Source organism: Camelina sativa, chromosome 4, assembly GCF_030686135.1.
Source record: "Camelina sativa cultivar CO46 ecotype springtype chromosome 4, ASM3068613v1".
NCBI lineage: Eukaryota > Viridiplantae > Streptophyta > Magnoliopsida > Brassicales > Brassicaceae > Camelina > Camelina sativa.
The window spans coordinates 31,635,343-31,651,619 of record NC_141883.1 but is presented as its reverse complement, the minus strand read 5'-3'; the positions used below and the strand labels follow the sequence as shown (position 1 = coordinate 31,651,619).

General features: G+C 34.2%; 5 protein-coding genes across 6 annotated transcripts; 1 reads left to right on the top strand and 4 right to left on the bottom strand.

The window, feature by feature from the left end:
• Positions 1–593: 593 nt before the first annotated feature.
• Positions 594–2,865, bottom strand: LOC104783066 (phosphatidate cytidylyltransferase 4, chloroplastic). The gene is made up of 7 exons (XM_010508150.3): positions 2,549–2,865; positions 2,036–2,328; positions 1,751–1,941; positions 1,504–1,628; positions 1,295–1,428; positions 1,085–1,200; positions 594–998 (listed from the first exon to the last, which is right to left on the bottom strand). Exons 1-7 carry the CDS (start codon positions 2,789–2,791, stop codon positions 907–909), a joined length of 1,194 nt encoding a protein of 397 aa, XP_010506452.1. The 5' UTR covers positions 2,792–2,865; the 3' UTR covers positions 594–906.
• A 267-nt stretch (positions 2,866–3,132) lies between these two features.
• LOC104783065 (vesicle-associated protein 1-2) lies at positions 3,133–5,689 on the bottom strand. Of its 2 annotated transcripts, XM_010508149.3 has the most exons (9): positions 5,527–5,689; positions 5,405–5,455; positions 5,216–5,286; positions 5,015–5,096; positions 4,782–4,897; positions 4,505–4,663; positions 4,342–4,392; positions 3,833–3,910; positions 3,133–3,621 (listed from the first exon to the last, which is right to left on the bottom strand). In XM_010508149.3, exons 2-9 carry the CDS (start codon positions 5,451–5,453, stop codon positions 3,508–3,510), a joined length of 720 nt encoding a protein of 239 aa, XP_010506451.2. In that variant the 5' UTR covers positions 5,454–5,455; positions 5,527–5,689; the 3' UTR covers positions 3,133–3,507. The 2 variants fall into 2 exon arrangements, with proteins under 2 accessions (XP_010506451.2, XP_087367366.1); XM_087511240.1 differs by having other exon boundaries at positions 4,782–5,096; positions 5,527–5,663.
• Positions 5,690–7,311: 1,622 nt separating this feature from the next.
• Positions 7,312–9,102, top strand: LOC104783064 (SPX domain-containing protein 3). The gene is made up of 3 exons (XM_010508147.3): positions 7,312–7,923; positions 8,313–8,463; positions 8,555–9,102. The coding sequence occupies exons 1-3, from the start codon at positions 7,717–7,719 to the stop codon at positions 8,929–8,931; spliced, it is 735 nt and encodes a 244-aa protein (XP_010506449.2). The 5' UTR covers positions 7,312–7,716; the 3' UTR covers positions 8,932–9,102.
• A 1,406-nt stretch (positions 9,103–10,508) lies between these two features.
• Positions 10,509–12,071, bottom strand: LOC104783063 (zinc finger protein ZAT4-like). The gene has a single exon (XM_010508146.3). The coding sequence runs from the start codon at positions 11,740–11,742 to the stop codon at positions 10,738–10,740; it is 1,005 nt and encodes a 334-aa protein (XP_010506448.1). The 5' UTR covers positions 11,743–12,071; the 3' UTR covers positions 10,509–10,737.
• A 2,554-nt stretch (positions 12,072–14,625) lies between these two features.
• LOC104784417 (expansin-B4-like) lies at positions 14,626–16,224 on the bottom strand. The gene is made up of 4 exons (XM_010509445.2): positions 15,982–16,224; positions 15,733–15,845; positions 15,250–15,443; positions 14,626–15,023 (listed from the first exon to the last, which is right to left on the bottom strand). Exons 1-4 carry the CDS (start codon positions 16,127–16,129, stop codon positions 14,699–14,701), a joined length of 780 nt encoding a protein of 259 aa, XP_010507747.2. The 5' UTR covers positions 16,130–16,224; the 3' UTR covers positions 14,626–14,698.
• Positions 16,225–16,277: the final 53 nt, after the last annotated feature.

Below are 16,277 nucleotides of genomic sequence, written 5' to 3'. Positions count from 1 at the left end.
GCACACACCTACGTGCTTACATATTACATCTGTTTATTTTCTTTTTCTTTTATAGTAGAAATTTTATTACAAATATTTTTTCTTTGTGACAATTGATAAGAAAGGAATAAATTTTGATAGATACAAAATCTTAGGCTGATGCTCGCTCCACCAATGTCTTCGTCTTCCCAATCATTTCTTCTTTTTTAATTTTGTTTTGGTTCTTCTTTAAAAATAAATTAATTTGCCTTTTTATTCTCAACTCGAATTATAAAAGTCTGCTTGGGAACAACGCATTCTCTATCAACCCCACATCATTTTTAGTCATCATTTTTAAGTTTCTTTTCTCATGACCTCTTTTTAGTTTTTATCCATTTTCTACGAAAGAAGACAAAAATAAACAAAACATAAAACCAACAATAACAAAAAAAATCAAAATCAAAATCTTTATATTGTAGAAATAGATCTCAAAATTATAGATATCAAAAAAAATATATATATATATTGGGCAAGTTTGGATTGAGCAGCGTCAAGGGTCATGGTAGGTAGACCTATCAGTCAATTACCATCAAAATAATTGCAATTCAGCATTAATCATGTTTATGGTAGTTTAATGAAGTTAAAACTCTATACATTTTTCATAAATAGAAAAAGTTCTTAATAAGCTTACAGTTTATCTAAAAACTTAAAACATGAATATAAAAAACTTCGTATGACTGACTACCAAAATATGCACTCCTAAAGACTGCCCTTTTGGGTCAACTATCAAACATAAACCAACGCAAACCGGTTGTTACATCGTACCAAGAAGCAACCTACCCAGGCTCTGCTTCCACCTCCTACGGATCTCTCGAAGGCAACAACACTGAACACTGCCGTGGAAATGCTTGTAGGTTTCCTGAAGCTATGGTGTTTCCGGTAGACCAATCAAACTCCGTAAAGTCTTAAGGATGTTTTGATGAATGAATAAGCTAGTGCGCCGGTGAAAATGTAGCTATCAACTCTATCTAATATTCCACCTGCGAGCATGGAGTGAAAGGAAATCAGAAGTAGCGGGCGTGAGAAGAATGGCGTTGATTTATGTATGAATTAAGGGTGACTTTACCATGTCCTGGGATGAGTGAACCAGAGTCTTTGACGCCCGCATCACGCTTGATCATTGATTCAGTAAGATCACCAAAGACTGACCCAAAGAAGTTGAGAAACCCAAAAGCTATTGAGCTGAGGAAACAAAAAAACAAATGAACCAATTCAGAAACAGAGAGATATAACGGGAAACCGAGTTTCGATAGACCAAAATGAAATCTCTGAGTACCTGAACAGAGATTGAGGCCAACTGAGAGATTTAGAGAGTAAAATGGTAATGGCTATACAACCAACAAGTCCTACAAAAGTCCCTTCCCATGTCTTCTTGGGACTGATACTAGTAAGAGGTGTCCTACCAAAAGCCTGCACTTTTTATAGTTTAAATCAACTTCAAAGTGGTTATAGAGTTATAAAAAGAGGCATCATTATTGGTGTTACCTTGCCACCGAGAAAAGCAAATGTGTCTGTCGCAATTACACCGCTGAATGAAATCAATGTTGCCACTAGTCCAACTGTCCAATGAGCTTGACCACCAAAAAGAATTGGCCATGTCCTTCCAATACCTATAGAATAAAAAAGAAAGAAAACTGGTCAAAAGGACATACGGAGTAGGAGAGAGCAGAGAGCTTTTGTCTCAATAAACTGAACATTTGAGATATAATAAGGAGAGAAGGCGAGAGCTTGCCAGTGTTAAGCGCAGGAGCAGCTAAACCACAGCGAAGCTTGACCCAGAAACATGGGAGATAACCACAGTAAAATAGACCAAACATTGTACTACTCAGCTGAGCAAAACGCGGGGAACCTCTCTGTACTAACAATGCTATTGCAACAACAAATGCTGCGGATGTCACCAATATATCAATGTTACCAAAGTACCTAGAAAAGATTTTCATGTTAAATAAGATAAGTCATATCACATGGATAACAAACAAGATAAAGCTTCGAAGTAGAGGGTTTTAGCTAAACTCACAGAGTAAGTAATGGCATAAGGGCACATACAACTGAGCAAACTCGAGATACATATCGTGGAGGAGGTGTCATTCCTTTAGCTATGCCTCTACTACTAACGAGCTCGAAATATTCACGGGAACCAATAAAAACAGAAGCTGCTAAAGCTACTGTGAAAACCCATCCTCCAGCTAACACAACACATCCAACAGGTAATCCAATGCCAATACCAAAGACTACTCTTTTCTTAAGCTGGCTTGCTTTCTTCTGCTTATCTTCCACATTTTGCAAGTCATGATGTATTCTATCAATTCCCTAAAAAAAAGAATGAACAATTGAGGAATCACTGACCTGAAAATGATCAACTCACTAATACACTCTGATAGCAATTAAGCAGATTCACATCCCTAAACACTATCAAGTCACTTGTCAATTAAGCTTAAAAATTGAGTCTTTCTATCTCTCCATCTCGGTCAATGTCGACTTGCTTCATCTAAAGTTAGAATTCGAGGAGAACAGAGGATAAAGTTAGTACCTTTGAGTTGTCATCATCACCAAGCTGGTCTGATTCAGCTCGAGCAACGGCTGTGAGGAAACGCCGTTTAACTGAAACTCGACCAAGGCCTGAACGAAACAATGGTTTGGGATCACTGACGAGACGTAGACTCGAATATGCCAAGGAAAGGGGAAGAATTAGGGGTTTTCTACGGCAAGGACATGTACAGAGAGAAGTCGATAAAACCGGTTCAGCAAAAGACGCCATTGCTCCTTTCACCATATGACTCCAATATTAAACCCATATGATATAGAAAGAAAAGAGGTAAGATGAAGTGAGTGTGTGTGTCCGGGATCATATTAATGTTATCTTATGTTAAATTATTTAATTTGAAATTATTACCACCTACAAATAAATTATAGTATTTAAATACTACTTTAGGCTTTTTATTATAAATAAAATATAGCTCTTAGATTTCTTTGAAATTAAATTATATTTTAATTCAGAAATTATTTATAAAAATAGTTCATGAATACTTAACATTTTTGAGCCCATCTTGTTTAGAGTGTTTTTTTGTGTGTTTGGTGCTGTTCTTATGTGCTGATGAAATCACAAGTGTGCTGTTTCTTGGTCGCAAACAGAGTAACATTTATTTATTTGTTTTAAGGAAAACATTACAAAGATGAGACTAAGATAGAGAAAGGAGTTAGTGGAGAGAAGACAAACAAACAAAAGTCGTTTGGGTTTACAAAGTAGAAAAAGAGGAAAACAAAAGGAGCATGTGTAAAAAATTCTAAGTCTTTAACGAAAACGTAAATAAAAATCCTCTAACGTTCTAAGTTGAGATTTTTCATGTGAAGACGACGATAAAAGACAGAAGAGAAGATGATGTGTCCTCCCTCCTCACACAATTTGATTTTCCTTTTTCTTTTCTTTCTATGTCGATGCTGTTTAAGCAAGCACTTTGAGACTTGTGGGGTTTTTCGAAACGGATAAGATCATGTGCTCTTCATAATGTATCCCAAGATTAGACCGATTAGTCCAACAAGAAGAACGTACATTAATGGGATTCCCCCACTCTGACTTCTCTTGCTTTCGCGCTGCAACTGATCCTGCAATTTCAAATCTTTTTGTTATCAGAGAGGTTTCTTGTTTCGACAAGAACATGGCTGCTTCAATAAAACCACGGAAACTAGTAATGAAAGTGTTGCTAATCAATCATCTATTACCCATCATCGCAGACAAATATTTTCTTTGATTCTTAAAACAACCACCATGAGGAATAGTTTCAAAGGATACAAGGATCGGGTGAAAGTTGCTTACCAATTCTTGTTGAAGCCTGTTGTTCAGTTGAACCGCAGAGTTCTTTTCCTCAGTGAGTCTTGAGACGAGTGCTCTTGCCTGATATCAAACAAATCGATAGGTATCAAAATTACATGAAATAGAATGACCACTCAGGTCTCCTAACTTCAATGGTAAAAATTGTGCCAATTAATAGCTATTGTAGTAGGTTTGTTGCAGCTTAGACTAATGCAATTGCATGCATAAAGTGATTAGTAAAAAAGCCTAAAACTACAACAGAGGAAACCATATTCATCTAGATCACACTATTGAGGTACTCAACACTGCTAACACATTGGTGAAAGCTTCAAACAAGGTAAATATTTCACTCATAAACAAAAAGAGCCTAACTGCTCTAAACCACCTGATAACAAAAAGAGAATTCCATAGGTTTGAATGGTAAACTAATGTAGGTAGTCTAATGGTATAAAAAACTCATGTGCTGGCAGCTCAGTATCATGAAAGTGTATCAGATGGGGTTATTAAATTACCTCAGATGAGTTGTCCTGAGCATCAAACCTGTCGGCGCTAAATCTTGGAGCCTAAAATTAAAGCAAGGAAATCAACACCAAGTACAAGAAAAGAAAAAGCAACATGTACGATATCTCTTCTTAATTTTGGCTATATAAGTAATAAGAAGAGGTGTATACTTACAGCAGTAAAGTCAGAAGCATTGCCATTATCAGAGACAGAAGCCCTAGGTGAGGAGCCCTCTTCAGATCCTTCTCGAACGGGTGATGGTGGTCGTGGTGGAGCAACATATATAACTTTCAATTTAGTCTCCTCAACTCGATGCCCTGCCTCTTTGCTAAACTGCAATGTTTCATTATTACACACAAGAATAAAAACAGAGCTATAAGAAGAAACCACATATTTCAATCATATATTCCAAATCAGAAAGTGCTCAGATGATAATAATGAGAATGAATACCATCTCATGAGTAACATCCTTGGGGGTGGCTCCGGGACTAGCCACAACACATTGAAGCAAGAACTTGTCTTTACACTGCATATCAGCAGGAGCTTCCTTTTGAGCTTGCATGGTCACTAATTTACCAAGACAAAAACCGAAAAAACCATCCATGATCCCACAAACTAGTAAAATTCCTAATCTTCTGCCAATTACAAAATGAAAGAGACAGAGAGAGAGAGAGATAGACAAACCTAAGACTTCAGAAGAGGATCTGGGATGAACAACACCAGTATTAGGCCTAACGCAATACTTCTTTGGATTCGTCGTCTTAACCTTTTTTTATGGAAAAAAAAAATTGACACATGAAAAACATTAAGATACACACAAAAACCATCTCCAAGATAAAAAGAGAAGAATTTTGAAAAGAGGAATTCAAAAATTTGAAAATTCACCTTGAAGGCGACATAATTGTCAGTCTTGTTACCAAGATAGAGAGAACAAGAGATCTGCTTCTTCAACTCAACTATATACATCAACAACGATTCAAAAATCATTAAACTAGAGTAATTTGAGGAAAACAGAGTTAGATCTAAATCAGAAATACGAGAATGATTGAAAAAAACTGAGGAAAAAAAGCTTACAAGGGAATTGAAGGTCGACAGGATCGATGGTGAGAAGCTCGTTACTCATTTCTGATGAGATCGCCGGGAAATGTTTTATTCTCGATTCAATTGATTAATAAAGAAGAAAATAAAAATCAAACCTTTAAGAAGGCAAAATGAATATTTGGTGCGGTGACTCTGTTCTCCTCCGGTGGTCGTCAAACAACAGAGAGAGAAAGAGAGAGAGTAAAACACGTAGACAAAAAGAAAGAAGAAGAACGTGGGACAGCAACGTATGTCTTCTATCTCTAATCTCTTTGCCGTCTCTTTAAAAAATAATTTAAGACCGGAGGAAAAAGACTCACTTAATATTATTATTATGCCCTTATTCGTTCATCTTCTCAAGGAGCGTGGTCAGGGGTATAACTGTCATTCGAATTCTTTTCCTATTTTTTTGACCAGCGAAAACCACGACTTTCGTTTTGTTTGTATATTATAAATAAACAAAAACATTTATTTTGGCTTTCCCTCTAGTTTTTTTTTTTTTTTTTATTAATTCCTCTTCCCTCTTAAACATAGCGCCTAAATCAATAAAATATAAACTACATAATAATTGATCAAATTAGTAAGTATTCTCTACAATAAATTCATTAAAATTAATGTTTTTGTAAACTTCAAAAAATAATCATTAAAAATATTTTGATTGACCTACATGTAAGTATTTTCATATCTATTAAGAAAAACTAAGTTATTTTGATTTGATTTTCTGATCTGTTTTTATAAAAATTATTTTTTTTAAAAGAATGTTTACATCTTGTAGTGGGGCTATGGACAAGCTTTAATTATTTTGGCTATCCATTGTTGAACTGCAATCATATACAAGGGAGACTCTCAAATCTTGAAATTAGGGTTTGAGGACTTTGTATCATTGTTGTATATCGCTAATTTAAAAAGTATATAATCATTTTAACATGTATATCATATTTTACGATATATATCATATTTAACCATTATATTAATCTTTTGAATTTCTTATAAATACAATAATATATTACAAATTTTTTTATAAATGCAAAATATATTACATTAATATGTTGAAATTTGCGTTTGTTTTAAACCTATAAAATTGATATTAGCAACTTTTTAGCTGAGATACCATGTGACCAATAGAAAATTTTAGACACAAGATTTAATTCAGTTTTTTTGGCTATTTGTTTGAATATATTCGTTTTTTGTGCAAAAAAATTATTGATGAAAGAAAAGTAAAGCAAATTTTATATTCTTACTCTTTCAAAATTAACGAACGACTGGACTTTGACACTTTGTCATGCATTTCGGTATGGTTTTTTGCATATCATTGTCTCCAAATATATGAAGCTTATATATATTCCATCGATTTAGTTTAGTATATTATACTTCAATACTTGTAATTTCAATGTTTTGTTTTATTACTCCGTAAATATAGAAGCTTATATATATATTTCATTAGAGTTTAGTTGTTCTATGGACTTATCTAGTGATGGATTTGTTTGTGTTTGGGCCTTGAAACAACGAGTCCATCTTAATGGGAATTGTACTACCAAACCTTTACCAAACAACAACAGATGCTTGATTGATTCTCTTGGAATTTTTGAATTCTCTTTGTCTATTAACTTTGTTTAACTCCACGAAGATCTTATTATTTTACCATTTTACCCCTGAATTCTGGTCACGGGTCTGGGTCATTTTAGTCAGTTTCGGCTCTAATCTCACAAAACGTCCCGGCAATTTCTTCCTGTCTTTATGCACGACGGTCTCTCGAGTACGCGACTCTCTCACAGTCACATCAGCAGCATGCATTTCCCAACAATTAATTAAAATGATTAATAAAAATAGTTGATCGAGGAATCAACTTAAAATTCTATAGTTTATACCTTGAGAAATAAAATAAAAAGATAGCATGAAATCAACAAAACACATGTAATATACCAAACATACCATAAAAGGTCCGGTCAAAAATAAAATTAAAAAACCCCCAACAAATTTCAAACATAAGACTCAAAGAGAGAAGGAGTTTAGAGACCGAATATACCAAGGATTTTTAATCTTCTTTTTTTTTTTCCTACATGATCAAACAACAACAAAAAAATAAAATCAACCTTTTAATTTTTTTTCATCTCTCTTTATTACATGCCACATTCACAACACATCGTCACGCCAAAGCTAAGCATATCCTCTTTCATATTCTTTTACACAACCACTATTTATATATCTCTATATTACCCTCTTCCTTCTTCCTCCAATCTCATTATCTTATTCATTTCCTCCCTGACCAAAATAAAATATAATAAGAATTTGAGTTTATATTTTTGATGAAGTTTGGAAAGAGGATTAAAGAACAGATACAAGAGTCGTTGCCGGAGTGGCGAGACAAGTTTCTCCGTTACAAGGAACTCAAGAACCTGATCTCATCTCCTGCTCCGGCTGAATCTATATTCGTTGGTTTGTTGAACGCAGAGATCGACAAGTTTAATGCTTTCTTTGTGGAACAAGAAGAAGATTTCATCATCCACCACAAGGTATGAATTATACAAAAACAGATTTGTTTACCGAGTCAAACTGATCTAACTACATATAGTGTTTCAATAAATGTAGGAGAAAATGATTCTTATTTTTTATTGGTTGATATATATTATAAGTTATAACTATAAAATGTGAAAAAATAATCGATCTGAGGACGATTTATTTTTATAAAAGTGAGACATATAGAAATCATCCACCTAGATTTGTTTATTTGTTTTATCTCTAATACTAACAGAAACTTGGATTATTATGTGTTATCTGGTGAATTTTTAAATGTGTTTTTGTGGAAGTTTCTTTACATATTATAACAATACATATGTGAACTCAATCTTTAAATAGAGCTAGTGGGATATATAATTAATATGAAATATACAATATGTGTAAGGAATTGCAATATCGGATTCAGAGATTGGTTGAGAAATGTGGAGACAATGAAGAAATGTTTAGATTGGAGATTGGTGAGATCAGAAAGGATATAGTCAATTTCCATGGAGAAATGGTTCTTCTTGTCAACTACAGTAACATCAATTACACTGGTGAGACTAAAACTGAAGTAGAAGTTAAGTTTATTACTGAAATGTTCAAAATCTTGATCGGAGAGAAACACATGTATATATGTATCTATAGGATTAGCAAAGATATTAAAGAAGTACGACAAGAGAAGAGGAGGAGGAATAAGATCACCGTTTATTCAAAAGGTTCTTCATCAGCCTTTTTTCAAGACTGATCTTGTTTCAAGACTAGTGAGAGAGTGGGAGACGACGATGGACGCGGTGTTTCCCGCGAAGGTGGCGGAGGAGGGTTACGAAAGATCCGCGGCTGTGACTTCGGCAGCGGCGGGAGAAGGTATATTTAGGAATACGGTCGTGGCGTTGTTGACAATGAGAGAGATGAGAAGAGGAAGTTCGACTTATAGTGCATTCTCACTTCCGCCGCTAAATCTTTCCGATTCCGATCTTGTTCTCCGATCTGTTCACCTCTCTTCTCCCATACCTATTCCTTGATGATGTTGCTAGCTAGTTTGTTGTTCCAGTCAAGTCATCTTAATTTAGAACACAAAAAGTATAATCAGCCTCTTAATTATACGGGAAAAATGGCATTTATCGTAATATTTATTTGTAATTCTCTTTTTTTTTCCTTGGTATTTTAATGAGCAGATTTTTTTTTTTACTTTATAAGACGAGTAAAATGTCTAACTATTGGGCCAATGATTTCTATATTGGGCCGTATTTTACAGACAGACCCATAATAAAAACATAAACGACGACGGGCCGAGAATAATTTAGCGTGATGAATTAGTTACTTAATTATTTATTGGTCTTCTTCTTCTCTATCGAAAGTTCGAAACCCATATTTGTGTTAATTAGCCTTGAACTTGTTTTTTTTTTTTTTTTTTTTTTTTTCTTTTTCTTTTCTTAATGTAACAGGTAATTGCATCTACCGCAGTAAAAAAAAAATTGCATATTTATTATAATTTAAAAAATACAAATTGCAGCACAAGTCATCAATTTTATCTTATAGCAAAATGAATGCTTAATGTCCCTAATAAAATAACATATACTAATTGACAATGAACATTGATAATAACAACACATATCTATTCAAAGAGTGTTTTTCAATTCAGAGGCACAAAAAAAATGTAATGTAAATGAAGCTTATCTCTCTAATACATTCCATTTTCACTATAAATTCTGAATCTTTTATTCAAACAAATTGCAAAGTTTTTTGTCTTTATATGTTCTTAAGAAACTTCACTCATTTCCAATCAAATTGCAGCTCTCTAATCTTTGAGTTGCAAAACCAATGTTTGATGTGGCTAATATTATTTAAAATGATTATATAATTTCAAAATTTTAAATGTAATAAGTTTTTCGGAGTTTCGTAATCATAATTGTCTTGTTGGAAGTAGAGTAAGTATCTGTATCTGCTTTAGGATCATTAACGTAAAACTATCAGGAAATGCGTCTTGGTATAGTGGTTTAGTCGACTATGATTGTCAAGATCGATTCGTAAGAGCTGCCGTTTCTTTTGTCAAACTAATAGTTTTGGCAATAAGCCCAGCATCACTTCGGTTCGCCTTTAGTTTACTTAATGACTTTTAACTTGTGAACAATAAATCCTAGTAAGTAGCCACCAAATTGCGTGATATAAGACTAGTTGAAGTATCACTACAACAACTGGAATCACAAACTTTGTTGATATCTATTGATTCTCGAGTGGTGATTATGATGAAAACATTAGTCATTGAGTTTGTTTCCAATCATAAGAAAAGAATAAAAGTATACGTGAAGAATAATTCTAAGTAGGTGAGTAGCTCACATAACCCAAAGCCAAAGGGGCCAAATTTGATTCTACAGTGAAAATGATATAGAAACCAAAATAAGAAAACCAATAAAGTTTTAATTTTCTTCTCTTTTTAGATTTGACTTTCTTTTTTTTTCCCCTAATAATAGTAGGCGAAAGAGATAGAAGAAGTGGGCACTCTTTAGTTCTCTAGCTTCTAAAATTAAACAGTAATAACCTAAAATTGATACAATGTGATTAGATTACCTTAAAACAAAAAAAAACTTCACAAATCCACTAAAGAAAATTCAATGATCTCTGATTTAGGCCAACACGACGTGAGGCTAGTAGTACTGAATTAAACAACTTGGCGTTAGAACATGTAAAAGTAGCCTCCTTTGATTTTTAGTTCGATCAAACCCCCCGCAAGAAAAAAAAACAAAAAACAAAAAACAAAGAATAATAACAATAAAAAATGATTTTAACAATTTGTGACAACCCGAATCACGCAAAGTCTGTTACTTTTATCACCATTCATCGAACACCAAAGAGGTTTCATCTTCTTCATTAGGTGCAGGAAGATTGAGATCAATCGTCCCCTGTTTCATTGATACTTCTTCTTCTTGTTCGTCTTTATGGATTCGAACAATTTGATTTACATTCAATCTTCCTGCTCCTATACTGCTTCCGTGAGATCTCTTATGACCTCCAAGTGCTTGTCCTGAAATGAAAACCCTAAAACAGATCGGACATTCATGAACTCTCTTCTCCGTGACCGTGACTCCTCCATGAACGTACTCTGTTTTAACTTGCTCTGTTTTCGCCGTGCATGCTTTGTTCTTCTTGTGGCTTGCTCTGTGTCCTCCTAATGCTTGATACGATTTAAACTCTTTACCACAAGTCTCACACTTGAATCTACCTCTTCCTCCTCCTCCTTTGTTCTTGCTCGATTTGTAATCTTCGCATTCATCTTCTTCTTCTACACGTGTCTTTGTCGTCTTCTTCTTCTTGTGTTGCTTCCATTTGTCTCTAGATAGCATAATGAGACAAAAGGCGAGATCTTCCTCCGTCGTTGTATCAGAAGCTGAGCTGTGATGATCTGGCTCCGTCACTACTAACTCACCGGGTTGGCTCGTTTCAAGCTTCTTAAAGTCGTCGAAATCGAACGATCCAAGTTTCCGAGTCCGCTTAGATCGTCGCCGAGTTGGGTTGATCCTCGAAGACTCGGTTTCGCTTTCAACGTCGTCGTCGTCGTCTTCCGCAAAATCAAACTCACATCCATCATCATGAGTACTACGATTCCTCTTTAAATGATCAAACTCATCAGACGAAGAAGAAGCATCATCCGACTCCGTATCGTCGTCGTCGTGGGAACTGAGTTGACTCGGCCGCTCCTCTTCTTGTTGCTCACCAGTTAACTCGTAAAGTTCAGGTTTTTCAGAAAGAGTAAGCATGTGAGATCTCATGTGACCACCTAAAGCTCTTCCATTGATAAAGCTCTTGAAGCAAAATCTACACTTGTATCTCTCCATCTTTAACACGACGATACTTAACACAAGAGAGAGAGAGAGAGAGAGCTGTTTTGTGGGTTTATATCTCAAAGAAAAAAGAGTAGAGAGACTACAAAAAGAGAGAGTAGGTGACAAAAAGCATTCTTCTTCTGCAATGCAAACCAACGAACTAAAGAAAGAAGAAGACGAAGAGAGCACAAAAAAAAACTATTAAACTTAAATTCTTTTTATTTAATTCTTTATCTCTCTCTTTCTCTCTCTATATTTATAAAAGTCTTTTGAAACGGAAAAAAAGAAAGAGTAAATATTTGTTTCTTTGTTTGAAAATAATAATCTCTAATTAAAGCGTTTTGCCATGAAAGGGTGAAAGAAAGGACAATGTAACATGCGAGCTTTGCCCGTTTCTGCTTACTACAGGAGAAAGAAAAAAACTTGGAATTTCCAAAAATACCCTTCTGATCAATAGGATTAAAAATAGCAAAAAGTTATATTTTAAACACCTCCGAAACGAAATATCAGATGCAACGCAGCTTAGTTTTATCTATTTTGGGAGGTGCTTTAACTTCCAATACGCCAAAAATAATTACTTTACCTTAACCTCTACGAAGGGTATTTTCGTCATTTCCTCATTGTTTTTTTTTTTTTTGGGTTGTAACGACGAGTCGGAGAACAAAGAACAAAAGCGTTGCCCAAATATGAAGGGGGAGAATTTTTGTTTTATTCAGTTTGTGACAGCCACGTAGTTATTCAAAACGACGGTTTCATGACTCATCCATCACCCACCAGTAACTTTATCTCTCTCTAATGTTAAAAACAAAATACTAAAAAAGTTGATGTTTCGCCAACTGTCAGTGACGGTATCATCTCCTCCTCAGCTAAGTTAAAAAGCCGGCTTACTTAACATTTGATTTGATTATCTCTTATCTTAGTTTAAGTCCATTAATCACTCGAATAAAACGATTAAGAGAATGCAACAAAAGAAAATGTGTTAGTGGATTTACTCCTTTGATTTTGGATCTTTCCGAGTTAGATATTTAATAATATGAAAAAGTCAAGAATCCATAAATTTCGTTTATCAATATAACACTGCTACACGTTCTTGTTAAGATAGACATAAGTTGAAAGATTACACGGATTTGATTAGACGATAGCTATGAGCTTAATTGTCTTTTTTTTTTTTACTTCAGTGTTTACACACTACGAGTAACCAACAACAACAAAAAAAAAAAGGTTTAATTGTTAAGCTACAAACACACATCTAACTTTGGACCCACACTAATATTGATGATGCCTCTGGTTTAATACGAACCTAACCATCATCGCACTTTTAATTTCTTCTTCTTTCATAACATTGTATTAAACGTGATCAACAACGCACAACGATCATGTGGTATTTTTCAATTCATCGAACTTGATCATTCCAAGATTCAATCATCCGTTAGTGCAATAGGAGTTTGAGTCTTACTTATAGTTATAACAACAATTAGTAATAAGTCGTCGGATCACAAATACTTAAAACTAATTAATTTAAAGTTCAACGTTCCACAATTTTGTCGGTTACAAATGCATTCAAAGAACTTACGTAGGAAGGTAATTTAACAACACATAAAGACTTTTTTTTCTTTTCTATCCTCACTGAAATTTGGAAACTAAATTTGTGGAAGCAATTCGTCTACGCAAAGTGTAAAGTTACGATTATTCTTCAATGGCATGACTTAATGGTGGTGCCAAACCACTTACGCCACTCTCTCGCTCTCTTAAAGGGCCAAAAAAAACTCACAACTCCTTTAATTCATCCCGTTGACTCGTCTCATTAGACCTTCAAATTAATATTTTCTTGTTAACTAAGTAGTATATGCAAGCATATGTGTTACTTATTACTGTCAGCATCTTACATCCTTAGATAGTGGTAGCTTTTTTTTTTTTTTTAATGCATATAGGTTTATCAATTTGGTCGATGAATAAATCGAACGAAGCAATACTCTTGATGAAGTCAACTAACAAGAGGCGTAAAATTTACATAAAGCATAATTGCAATTTAGAGATTACGTACGCTCATATGTTGTTATTTTATTATTTTTATAAATATTTAATTGAGTGGATATATAAGTCAACTAAAATGGAAAAAAAAAAATTAAAAGTTGTCAATGGAGTGACAAGTATGGCCGGTTCTCCAAATCGCCCTGAAAAGCGGCGTGAGCATTCGATGTTATACGAGTCTTTTTTTGTCATCCAAATACGTTATTACGAGTTTTATTTACAATATTCGTTTGAAATTTATTACTTTTGGTAACATTCGATGCTTCTCAACTTGCATAAGAAAAGTCCTTTGATATATAGGCCCATTAGAGATAGAGAGCATTACGACTTTGATCACTTAAGTTGAATAGGCTAATCTCTTAAAATTTTATCATAGTTTGATTCGAACTGATGTATCTGTTTGTATATGGGAAGTGAAGTCTGGCAGAGGTTGGATTTATATCTAGTCTATATACAATACCAATTTCTTCTAATATTAATGGCAAAGGGTCTAACGTGTATCAATTTATTTACTTATGCTTTTTTCTAATGTAGAATTGGGATATAATCTTGAGATTATTTGGAAATTGGAACAAATCAATTCTAGTAAAATGATTAGTCTAAGCATTTTATTTTTGCTTTCATGCTTTTTCAGTATGCACTATGCAGAGATAAGTTGATGGATTTGGTCTTCGTTAGTACCTCGTAACCAACTTGATAATTACTCTTTAAAAAAAACAGCATAATTATTCAAAGGCAGGTAATTCTATATATAGTTATCATATTGGTGAAAAGAGCCCTGATTAATTAAAGGAATGTCAGAAAATATAATATAGTATTATGGTCTGATATTGATAAGTCATATATCTTTTTATTATCCATTACTTTATATTATAAGTTTTCTATATTGTTTTCTGACTAGGAAAAAGTGTTGAATTACAAAATGACAAAGAAAATTCTAATGAAAGTTAACAATTGAACGGTAAGTTTTGTCGGGCTTCCAATATGTCGGAATAACATTCTGAGCAACGACTACTTTATGAGTCTCACGAGAGGTAAGTCTGATGTTGAATGGACCTCTTAGAGCACTTCCGGAGTTGATCTTCCATACGGCAGACCTCATTTCTTGCATGGGCATGAAGTTTCTGCCGGCGGGTTGAATCTTAACGGAGGCCAAATCTCCATCGCCATCTTCATACTCGACAACAAATGCAATGTAGTATGGATTTGCCCCAGCGTCCATTCGGAAAGCTATGTTAGTTCCTCGATATAAACACGCCGTGCTGATAATTAAGAAAAAAAAATCACAATTCGTATTGGTAAAAAGTAATAACAAATTACTTAGGTATGAAAAATATTTTAATTGAATAAATTTTTGTTTGATATAACAATAAACGTTAAAACTAGTTATTGTTGATTTATGGATTTTTTCTTGTTAGATCAATAATATTTAATACAATTGTTTTTCAAAGACATATTATATATAATTTTCAGTGAGTATGTAAGTACCGTTTGTAGTAAACACGTAGAACACCAGCGGATCGAAGTCGATAGGCTTGGCCAGGTTTGGCTAAGGCACCCGTGGCTCTGCCGCTAAGATCAAAGTGGACTGCTTTGGAGGAGCAAGGACCACCGGGACACTCGTCGGTTATCGTCACTGTTATTGGTCTCCCCGAGCATGCTGGATTCCCGCTGCACACAATCTATATAATAAAGAAAATGTTGACATTTACAATATAGTTGATAAAAGATAAAATCTTGTTGTAACCATATCATATACACTCAGACTTTCATATCTAATTTTCTTTTTTCCTAAACAAATGCAATCTGACCACAACCAAATAACTTAATGGTCATTCTAGACTTATACGTTACCTTAAAAATATTAATTCAGCCAGCAAGAAAGACATTAATTCTTTTCTTTTTTTTAGGCAAGAAATTCTATGTTACATACATTACTATTGATCTTGTCCTATATATATTCATACGAACCCGATAACATGTTCCACATCCTGATCCATTGTTGAACAGTGAAGGGCCTCCGGCTGAAACCATCGCGTATAACGGTGGATTAGCAACCGCGGAACCGTACCCACAAGCTCCTCCTACATATATATATATATATATAAGCATCATGTTCAAAGGAATTCCTACTCTAAAAAATTATGTATTTAGCGCTTTAACAAATATGTAAGATTATGATACCAAAAATGTATATATATATATAATATTATAACGTACCGGTACTACCGGCGCCTTCAGGTTCACCGTACCAAGTAACACCGGCGGCCCCCCATCCAGCAACATCTATAGTCTCATTATGGCAATAACAAAACTTTATTGAGACTGCGAAAAGAGCCAGAGCGAAATATTTACGTGATGATGCCATTGATCCAGCTACTTTGTTTTGTATAAACAAAATATAGTGTAAGTGAATGAATCGTCAAATGGCGAAGATTTTGATATTGGGTTTTGTGGAATACGCTCACGAGTACGTTTAATGTTTAAGGAAATTGTATAAGTGAATCTTGGTCTAT